Source organism: Arachis ipaensis, chromosome B03 (assembly GCF_000816755.2).
Source record: "Arachis ipaensis cultivar K30076 chromosome B03, Araip1.1, whole genome shotgun sequence".
NCBI lineage: Eukaryota > Viridiplantae > Streptophyta > Magnoliopsida > Fabales > Fabaceae > Arachis > Arachis ipaensis.
In genome coordinates this window covers 27,186,486-27,198,247 of record NC_029787.2, presented here as the reverse complement: position 1 = coordinate 27,198,247, position 11,762 = coordinate 27,186,486, and the positions used below count along the sequence as shown (strand labels likewise).

Below are 11,762 nucleotides of genomic sequence, written 5' to 3'. Positions count from 1 at the left end.
CGTGTTTACCGGATTTTGCCGGTTAATTATTTTGAAACTAATTAATTAATAATTAAAGTATTAAAGTAATTTTTTAAAATCACATTGGCTCTCAACGCCTTCAGAAGGTGGATTCCAAATAGTTTCGCTGTTTTTCTTGTAATTACGACAAGCACTTCTTGTGCGAATTTTCATTTTGCAGCACTTCCCACTTCTCAAACTTACACACACTATTCTATCCCATTTTTGGATAAAATAGACATGTCAAATTAAAATATTAAATTGACAACCTGAAAAGATATTATTATTGCCTTAACAATTACTACTTCTACCGGTTTCTTTTATGAGTCAACTAAATAATAAATTATTTTTCTTTTCAATTTTTTTTAAGTACAATACTGCTGACGGCCACTCACCAAATATTAAAAAAAAATAAATAAAATATACATTAATGATTTAAAATTAAGAAACTTAAATGTAACATACATATGAAAATTCTCAAAACCATCCAAATAAGCATATAAAACCTAACATCAGAAAAACATTTAAAACTAAAAAAAAAAAAATCATATTTGAAAGTACCTATAAAATATCCAAAACTAAAAATTTGTCAAATTCAGGTTAAATATTCAAAACTAGAAAAAATTAAACTTAATACACATACAAAAATTTCCAAAACATTCAAATGAGCATCTTAAAACTAATATAAGAAAATAATTAAACCCCCAACAAAATAAACATCTGAAAATGGAATGGAGTATCCATAAAAAAAATATGTTGAATTTATACTAAATAATATATATTAAACATGTGTGAAATAACATATATGATAACTAATTTTTAATATACAAATAATATTTTTGAATTGAAAATTTGTTAGATTTATTTATTTTTGATAAACATATAAAATTTAAAAAATCTTAAACCTAACACATATTTAAAAAGTCCTCAAAATATCCAAAAGTTAAAAAAAAAATCCAAAATTTACTAAAAACAACATTTGAATAAATTTTTTGTGGAATATTGAAATACAAATTCAGACAACATACACGTAAAAACATAAAAAATAGAGTGAATACCCTTTTCAATTCTTAATCATTTGTTCGTAGAATATAGTGCACCCTAATCATCTTTAAACTTCATTTCAGATCCTCGTTCATTGAAAAAAATGGACAAAACGATCCCTACAACCGGATGACAAACGATTGCTAATCTGACGTGTCAGGTCCTTTAGTTGGAGGGACTAAAAACCCCTCTTGACATCTTTCTCTTCTTCTTCTTCTTCATCCGCCTCTTCTCCTCCTTTTTCTTCCTCTTCTTTTTCTCCTTTCTCTTCGCATCTTCATCACCATCATCATCGAGCTTCACCTTTACCACTACCACCGTGATACCTCTTCCTCCTCCTCTTCTCCTTTTCGTCCTAAACCACCACCACCACCACCCTAAACCACCTCCCATCGGATTAGCCCCAAAACTACCACGAACATCCCTGACAGCAACCACGCGCACACCCTCCTTCCCGCCATGATGTCGTGCCTAATCCGAATTGCCTCCCATCCAAATCTCTCCTCCGCCACAAACATCACCATCCCCAAGTTCAGCATCGCCATCAGGTAAATCTCCAAGAACAAGGCCATGGCTGGCACGAGGAACGCTAGGGCAGGGGAGGGACAGCAAGAATGTAAAGGAAAGGGGAGAAAAGGAAGAGGAGGATACACTCTACTTGTGATTCTTCATCATTATTGTTGTTCTCTTTCTAATGCTTTTTTTGTTGGTTGCTTCTTCTTCTCTAACTTAGACTCTTCTTCTAACACTAGTGGTGGTTGCTGTGGAGGAGTGATGCAATTAGAAAAGGAGTGACACCGAACAAAGGTGTGGACTTTGTGATTTTGTGTGGGTTTTCATGGGGTTCTTTTCTGGTTTGTGGGTAGCTATTGATGATGGCTCTAAAGAAAAGGAAAAAGTCGGTGATGATGGCTCTGAAGAAGAGGAAACAGAGGAAGAGAAGGAAGAAGAAGAAGAAGAGGATGATGTCACGAGGGGGGTTTTTAGTCCCTCCAATTAAAGTACCTGACACGTTAGACTGGCAACCGTTTGCCATCCAGTTGTAGGGGTTATTTTGTCCATTTTTCTTAGTGGATGGGGGTCTGGATGAGGTTTAGGGATGATTAGGGTCCCTATGTTCCACAGAAAAATGGTTACACTATAAGAAAAACGCTGAATACTGTCGAATTTAGCGTTGGACGTTAGCGGCGAGTTTTCTGTCGTATTTACCATCGAATTTGGCAAGATTCATCACGTTAATTTATTACCATTGGAACATTATTCCTGACGATATTATCGACGGTAATATTTGGCTAAAAAAAATAAATTTTGCCGTGCTCACTACCATCGAATTTACCTGGGGCTAGATTCAACGGTAACGTTATTTAGTGAAATATTGCGTTTTGGGTGCGTGAAAAAATATTGCCGGCGATTAATCTGACGGTAAATTTAGGGCAAAATTCAAATGCAAATCCCTTCCCCCTTACTTTATGAAGTCCCTCTCTCTCTCTCTCTCTCTCATTCGTCATCTGCTCACAACTCCGAGGGAAGCAGTCAACGTGACCACCGCTGGAGCTTGCCGCCAACGTCGCCACCACCGAGGAGGAAGCACCCGTTGTCACTACCGCTGCACGTGCTCGGCGGATTTTCTGCTGCTGCTGCTGTTCATGTCTCATCTTCCGCCACGATTTATTTTCACGTTGTCATCGCCGCTGCCTTTGTCACCATGATATTAAAGAGAGCCTGCAGCCACTATCATCAGATTGGTTTATTAGTATGGTTATTATAGTTTTCATATTATTTTGTGAGTTTAACATTTTGTTAGGATTAGTTGTTGTTAAATTAGTCGTTAAATTTGCTTGATGAAGTATGTTATTAAGAGTTGTTGTATTAATTTAATGTAAGTAAAAATTAAATTTGTCATGCCTTTTGTTAGTTTGGTTGAATTAAGAATTAAGTTTTAATTAATTATAATAATGAGTTTTACGTATTTTTTAAAGTAGTTTTTGAATTAGTTTCAGCTTGTGAATTTAATAAGTAATCCTTTTTATTAGGACGGCGCAATTGCCTCTGAGCTCAATTGGAGTTTCTTTCTTTCGTTGTCTCTGCAGTAATATTCTAGGTTGGTTTTCTATCTCTAAATATAATGAATTATTTAAATTTTATGTTGGACTGAATTTTCCTAAGATAGAGTTTTAAGACGAAAGTGGGAGAAGGTCACGTAGTGACGCCTTCTTAAAATCTTTGTTTGCTGAAAATTGTGGAGTTATAAGGGGTTATGCACTAAAACGGTTAGGATTTGCTGAATTATCAATAAGATACTAACTTCTTAATCTAATTAAAACTTCTTTATCCTATGATAAATTATATAGGTTATTCTAAGAGGTAAATCCTGATACCTCATTGAACAACTTCCACGTTGGTTCAAAGAATACATTTGGGTGCAGCTAACTGACACAGCAGATTCGAAACTAGTTGCACTTAGTTAGGGCTCAATGAATAAGAGAACTAGCTACCCGATGTACACTGTTAATAGATATCAGTTCCATACCTTATAGTGGTCGATCGAAAGAAAACAGATAATACTGGAGTTTGGGTTCACAGGGATTCAGGTGGGGATCACTCTGATTGGTTTGGTGTCTTGCACAATATAATTGAGTTAGAATATTTCTGTCACACTACGTACAAGGTGTGTGTATTTAAATGTGAATGGTATGATCCCAGTTCGCGACAAATAACACGAAAGCACAAGGACTACGATATTATTGAAGTTAATGTAACCAGGAAATATAGGCACTACGATCTTTTTATTCTACCTCAAAATGCACAACAGATATACTATTTGCCTTATTTGGGTTCATGCAAGTCCTATTGGGTAGTTGTGATTAAGACTAAGTCAAGAGGTCGTATCGAGTCTAATGAAGGACAGAGGGTCAACAACCTTTCCAGATTGATGACCTTACTCCTACGAGAACGGTGGTTGATACCGGTGAGCCCATCACCCTTAGGTCTACGGTTAAGGATGATGACATCATTGACCTTGGACTAGATGCCAACACACTTCCACCATAGGATGACGATCTTCAAGAAGAAGACGGGGTCGATGGCGATGAAGAAGAGGAAGACGAGTTCGATGATAATTAGGAAACTACATCAGAAGAGGAGGATGGTAAACTAGAGGAAGAACATGTTGAATCTGATTAGGGTTAATGTAAACATTGCTCTATAATATGTATTTCTTTAAAAACCTAATTGTATTTGTAATATACTTTCAGTGACTTTAAACATAGCTCTGTAATTATAAAATAGTTAGCATTATTTCAGATATTTTAGTTACCATCATTCAGTATTTGTAATTTATATTTTTTGTACTTCATATCAGGTTTGAAGCACTATTTCAATTGTTAATTATAAGGGTACACTAGAGATTGACTAGAAAAGATAATTTAAAAAAATAAAAAAAACTATCGTCAGAATATTCCGACGGTAACACTTTTTTAAAAAATATTTCCGTCGGCATAACCGTCGGATAAATTCGTTGGTAATATAGCGGGAAAATGAACGAGGTGGCGCCAATGTTACCATAAAAAATTTTTGACGGTAAAGTCCAACATGATCCGTTTTGACGCTTACTATATTCCGCTGCATAATTTAACGATAATTACCGTCGGAATAAAAAAATTTGACGGTAAATATTTACAGGCGAGATTTATACCGTTTGATTATTTCTGACGGTATTTAAATTACTATCGAATTTTATTCGTTTTTTCGACGGTAGTCGGTATTTTTCTTGTAGTGTTAGTGGCCAGAAAAGATATTCTTTCTAAAGCATAAAAGAAAGCCTATTAGAAGAGGTGGAGAAATAGAGTCAGAGAATAAAGAAAAATAATATCAATTGTTTGTGAAATTTAAACAAAAAAGAGAAAAACAAAAGAAGATAAAAAAGTTTAGCATACCAACACTAGATTGTGTGAGAGAAACTCTCCTCACATTAACATGAGATAGAGCTTGTAACAAGATTAACAACAAGGAAAAAGAGTGCATTAATTAGCATGACGAGGTCGGATCCGGCAAGTTGTGCCGACAATGAAGGAAAATTTTGTTAAAGTATTTATTAGAGAAGACATGTACGAGTGAAGTGGACATATTGGTTAATTTATTGGCAAAATTTTGTTGTTTCCCTAATTTCCTTTTCTTTATTCATCAATTTTATTGTATTTACAAGAATTGAAAAGGAAAATTAAGACTAAGATTTATTGGTATAATATGTTTTGTGAAAAGGTTTCTGATAAGAAGTAGTAATGTTGATGATGGAGAAAATGAAATTGTAAAGTGCAGAAAAAAGAACAGAAGAGAAGTGAATTGAGAGAAAATCGGAATTAACTATCATGTATTAAAAATTTAAAACTAACTTCTTTACGTACAAGGCATTACTATTTATAGATGCATAGAGACATATTGTGTAACTAAATTTTGTAACAGAATTTCAGTTTTTGACTAAGCTACACATAGTTAACCAAAATATGCAGCTTCTTGATCTTGATCCTTGACAGTCCCCCTTAAACTGAGTGTAGGGGATAAACAAACACAAAGTTTACTACAAAATTTGGAAAAGAGAATCATCGATAGTGGCTTGGTAAATATATTAGCCACCTGATCTGAGGATGGAATATTAATGATAAATAGTTTCTTATATGTAATTTGGTCCCTCACAAAGTGACGATCTAGCTCGAAATGCTTAGATTTTCTGTGTAAAATTGGATTTGCAGCAAGAAGACAAGCACTTTGGTTGTCACAATAGAGAGTAGGAGCTGTGGTGAGAGAGAGATATAACTCGTGAAGTAAATTTTATGTCCAAATGACTTCAGATTAAGCTGCAGCAATTGCACGAAACTCAGCTTCTGTGCTGGATCGGCTAACGGCACGTTGCTTGTTGCTTTTCCATGCAATCAAGTTTGTTCCTTGGAAGACACAATATCCAGTAACACTTTTTCTATCATCAGCATCTGCTCCCCAATCAACATCTGAAAAAGCAAATAATCGAAAGTCAGTACAGGTTGTAAATAAGAGACCCTGATCCATACTTCCTTTAATATATCTAAGTATCCTTTTGAGTGCTCTCCAATAATTGACAGTGAGATTGTGCATATATTGACAAATCTTGCAAACAGCAAATGTGAGTTCTGGTCTAGTAAGTGTGAGATATTGAAGGGCCCCTGCAATAGAACGAAATAATTTTGGATCTTCAAAATGAGGGGAATCATTAGCTGACAATTTTGTAGAAGCAACCATAGGAGTTGGGACAAAATTAGCCATAGTCATTTTAGTTCTATCAAGTAAGTCAATTATATATTTCTTTTGATGCAGTAAAATTTGAGAATCATTCACATAATTGGTTTCTAAGCGAAGAAAAAAATTGAATTTGCGAAGGTCTTTAAGAGAAAAAATAGAGTGAAGCTACTGAATTAATAATTATAATTCAGAGGGGTTATCTCCAGTTAATAAAATGTCATCAACATATGTACATAATAGAGTTACAGATGTATTAGTATGTCTTATGAATAAAGAAGAATTTGAACGAGTACTAATAAAACCAAACTTATTTAATGTGGCAGATAAGGTTTGAAACCAAGCTCTAGGAGCTTGTTTGAGTCCATAAATAGCTTTTCGTAATCTCCAAACAAGAGAAGGGTTAGTGTCACAAAATCTTTGAGGTTGTTGCATATAAACCGTTTCATGCAAATCACCATTGAGAAATGCATTGTCAAAATCAAATTGTCTCAATTGCCAGCCTCGAGACAAGGCAATTGAGAGCACAATTCGGATAGTTTGAGGTTTAATCATAGGACTAAAGGTTTGCTCAAAGTCCACACCCTCTCTTTGATGAAACCCCTTGGCCACAAGTCTAGCTTTATATCTAATGACTTGGCCTTGAGAGTTCTTTTTCAATGCAAAGACCCATTTGCTCCCTATAATGACAGCACCAAGTGGTGGGGAGGTCAGATCCCATATTTGACATTTTAAAAGTGCAAAATACTCAGTCTGCATTGCCTGTTTCCAATGAGCATGTTTTAATGCTTTTGAAGCTGTTTTTGGTGTATGATGTAGAAATTCTGAATCACTATGCAATGAGAAAGTTATAGTAGAAAAGACTCGAGGTTTAGAGATTCCAGATTTAGATCTGATTTTCATTAGGTGAATGTTGGATGGTGGTGGAGGAAGAGGAAGTGATACTTGTAATGAAGAAGAAGAGATAATGGGTGGTTGTAGAGGTAACACTATTTCCATATCTGAAGTTGGAATTAAGCCAGTAGGTATTGTGGGAGATTGAAGGTCACGATTTACTGATGTAGGATGTGAAGCTGAGTGAGGCAGATTTGAAGAGGGAGGGGAGGAGATGAAGGGAGAAATTGGTGTTTCTAAAAGAGGTGTGTGTGGTTGAATTGGTGATGGTGGTCCAGGGATAACTTGTGGTGTAGGTAAGAGAGGTGAGGAGTCTAAAATAGAAGAATGTTTTGAATTAAAATGGGAAGAGTATGGGAATCTTGTTTCATCAAAAAATATTTCTTGATATGTATAATTTACCTGATAGAGAAAAACACTTATAGCCTTTGTGACTAAAATCATAGCCTAAGAATAAACATAAATGAGACTTGTAATCAAATTTATGTTTATTGTAAGGCTTCAAGAGAGGATAGCAAGCACAGCCAAATACTTTAAAAAAAGTGTAATCTGATTGCTGATGAAAGAATTTCTCTAAGAGAGATAATTGATTGAGAACATGAGTGGGAAGTCTATTAATGAGATAAGCAGTAATTTGGAATGCATAATCCTAGAACTGTAATGGAAGAGTAGCTGTGGCAAGAAGTGATAGACCAACTTCTGTAAGATGTCGATATTTTCTTTCCACTGTCCCTTGTTGTTGATGTGTATAAGGACATGAAAGTCTATGAATGATTTCCTGCTCAGTCAAATAAGTCTTGAAGGAATTAGACAAAAATTCAAGACCATGATCACTTTGTATAACTTTAAGTTGATGTCCAGTTTGTCTTTTCAAAGTAGTTTTATATTGCTTAAAAGCTGTTAAGGCTTCAAATTTATTAACCAAAAGAGAAAGAAAAGTGTATCTACTATAAGCATCTACAAAACTAATATAATACCTAAAACCATTCTTAGAAACTATAGGAGCTGGTCCCAAAATATCTATGTAGACAGGTTCTAAGGGATGCACATACACAGATTGAGAATCTGGAAAAAGTAATTGATGTAACTTTGTCATAGAACAGAATTCACAAATAAATATAGGAGTAGAGCATTTTGAATGTGAAATTTGATTTTTATTCAGAATTTGTGAGACAGTTTTCATAGAGGTATGGCCAAGTCTCTTATGCCATGTATACAGAATTATTGAGAATAGAAGTAGCAGTCAATGCAATTTGTTGCTTTACACAATTTGGGGTTGGGGAAAGAATTTTTGGTACAAACAGATTAGGAAGCATATAAATTTCATTCTTAGCTATCCCTTGAAGTAGATGATTCCTGGTAGCCTGATCACGAACAAAGCAATGGTGAGGTCAAAACTAAAAAAAGACCGAGTTATCAGCTGCAAATTTAGAAACGCTCAAGAGATTTTGGGTTATTTGAGACACAAGTAATAGATTGGTTAATTTGAAAGAAAGAGCAGTTTTTGAATCATAAAAAGTAGAAGAACCAGAGTTAGAAATCTTGATACCTTGACCATTACCTATATACAACTGATCTGATCCAATCTGATTCTCAGCAGCTTGAAGAAGGTTATTAGGTTCAGCTGTCACATAGTGACTGGCTCAAGAATCAGGATACCATGCTGTATTTTGTGAGGATGATGATGATGGTGGTGCTGCCAAGAATGCCTTAGGTTGATGAAAGGATGGTGGAGGAGCTAGAGGGTGATATGATTGAGCTGAAAATGTTGTATTAGGTGACTCAAATTGCTGGTCAAATCTGTAATAATAACTCCAAGCAGCATGTCCGGGGTGATTACAAATCTGACAAAACAAGCGAGTTGAGTTGGTAAATCTGCCACCTTTCATGAATCTTCCTCCTCTTCCTCTGCCTTTAGAAGGATTAAAGTTTCTTTGAAAATTCTAATCCGAAGAAATAGAAGATTGAGATGAATTGGCCAAAGAAATTGGTTGTGAAGGCTTCTTGAATCGATTAAGCATGTCTTCATATGCTACCAGGTATGATTCTGTTTCAACTACCGTAAGATATTCTTTAGCGACTCCATCAAGAATGGTTTGAATATATTCATCTTCAAATAACGGTGCTTCTAAGGCAATTAATGAATCTACTAATTGTCTAATTTTTGTAAAATATTCAGTAGTGATAGTAGTGAGTCTTACAGATTTTAATTGTGATCGAAGACTCTGAATTCTTGCCCTTGATGATGATGTAAGTAATTCAAGAATAGTATCCCACATCTCATAGAAGAATTTGCAGTGCACAATCTTATTTTTGAAGGTTGTATCCATAGATGTCAATAGCTAGGTCATAAGAGATTTGTCCTGGAGTCTCCATTCTTTGAAGGTTTTTGATTCAGTCTTTGTTGGCTTTGCTGGGTCTCCAAAATTCACCGTTTGAGCTAGGATATTCTCCTTCTTGAAGTGGTTTTCAAGATTCTGGCTTTCCACTATGATGATTGTAGTTTGTTTCCACGTTAGAAAGTTATTGCCATTTAGCTTATCAGAGATAACTGGTAAATAATATTTGGAGTTGGAAGCGTTAGAAAGGATCATAGTCATGATGTCAACTATTAGGCTCTGGATACCATGAAAAGGTTTCTGATACGAAGTAGTAATGTTGATGATGGAAAAAATGAAATTGTAGAGTGCAGAAAAAAAAAATAGAAAAAAAATGAATTGAAAGAAAATCATAATTAACTATTATATGTTAAAACTAACTTTTTTATGTACAAGACATTGCTATTTATAGATACATAGAGACATATTATGTAACTGAATTTTGTAACAGAATTTCAATTTTTAACTAAACTACACATAATTTACCAAAATCTGCAGCTTCTTAATCTTGAACCCTGACATTTTGAAACATGTTTTCATATTTTATTAGTTAATTTATTTTTTCTTATCCTATATATATTTTGGTGGAAATTACATGAACCCTTTTCTAAGACAGTCAAGCTCATATCGAAAAGAGTCATCTGAGCCATTCTTTAATACTAATAAGTTGCAACATATAATATAAAACACAATTTTTCAAAGTAACCAACAAAAATGGATACCAAAGACTGGTCGATATAAAGAAAAATATATATTATATTACACATCTGATATATAAAGTTTTATATTTATCAACTAACTTTCCTTAACGCATTTATTATATACATTTAAATTGAATGAAATAACAACATTAAAATCATATAATTAATTTTAACTTTATATAAGTCTGATCTAATTATAAAAGCATTATTTCCCTTTCTTTTTCTTTTTTTTTCTTTTTCTTTTTGGATATTTTGATGAGTTAACTTATGAGAATTTCGTAAAACCAAAAATTTGGATTGGACAATCCAATCCAATATATGACAATTGGATATATAAGTTTGTCTTTATTCCGTATTTTTATGATCTTTTTGCCGCCTTTTAAGATATGGACTAGTACTAGTAGTCTACAACTACTTAACCACTTTGATAACAACCACTATGCATTTCAAAAGTGACTCCAAAATGCATGCCTCTTCCTTTTTTTTTTTTTTTTTCTGTTATTACTACTTGGATTCCATTCTATCTATATATATTCAAAAAGCGGTGATGGTATTCACTCATCTTGAATTAATATGCCAAGTCATTTCCAACTGAAATTGTGTTATTCTTCTGATGAATTCTACTAATTCCAATTTTTTAAAACTATTTTTCACCTAACAATGGAAAAACGAAGTTCTCTAGTCAATGTGGCCGAGAGGGCTTAAGATGACCATAAATGCATGGAAGTTGTATGTATGCTTATGCTTTAGACATGACATATAAATATTTAAATAATGTGTTACGTGTACATGTCTAATATTGAATACTATATTGATTTATGTATAGTATATATGTTTAGATAAGATTTAGATTTAAAGTAAGTCAAATTCATATTTTATTTAATCATGGGTGTGAGGAATTAATCAATAATGATTTTGAAATCTATAATTTTGGTGTCAACTAACAAAATCAATATCTTGAGTCCGACAGACTAAGAATTAATTTATCGCGGATCTGAATTTTATTTAAAAATTTGTCGTTAACTAATGAATTATTGCTGCATGTACAAGACAGAATTCGAATCTCCGATACTTATTTAAACGGATGAGTGAGTTGACTACTCGACCAATCCAAATTAATTAAATTATATTTTTAATATATATTTATATTTAAATATAAATTATATACAAATAACTGAGATTTAATAACTCATTTTTTATATACACATTATGCAGTTAATTTACTAGTAAGTCAATACAGTAACCAAAAAGTTCACACCCGGCACTTACTAATGTGAAAAAATATAGTAATCTCTATACCCGCTATACATATAGGTGAAAAAAGGGATAAATAAAAAAAAGAAGACCAAGAAAAAAAAAAAGAAGAAAATAAAAAATGGTTCAAGAACGGGTAAGAATTCCCAATTGTACCCTCAGGTGTGGTTTTGAATTACTCCTAGTCCAAACCCAGAAGCAAACCCAGCTTGACATGTGACAT

The 11,762-nt window shown here is 33.6% G+C and overlaps 1 protein-coding gene across 1 annotated transcript; it reads right to left on the bottom strand.

The window, feature by feature from the left end:
- On the bottom strand, positions 5,893-6,339 carry LOC107632823 (uncharacterized mitochondrial protein AtMg00810-like). Its single transcript, XM_016336474.1, has one exon. It carries the CDS (start codon positions 6,337-6,339, stop codon positions 5,893-5,895), a length of 447 nt encoding a protein of 148 aa, XP_016191960.1.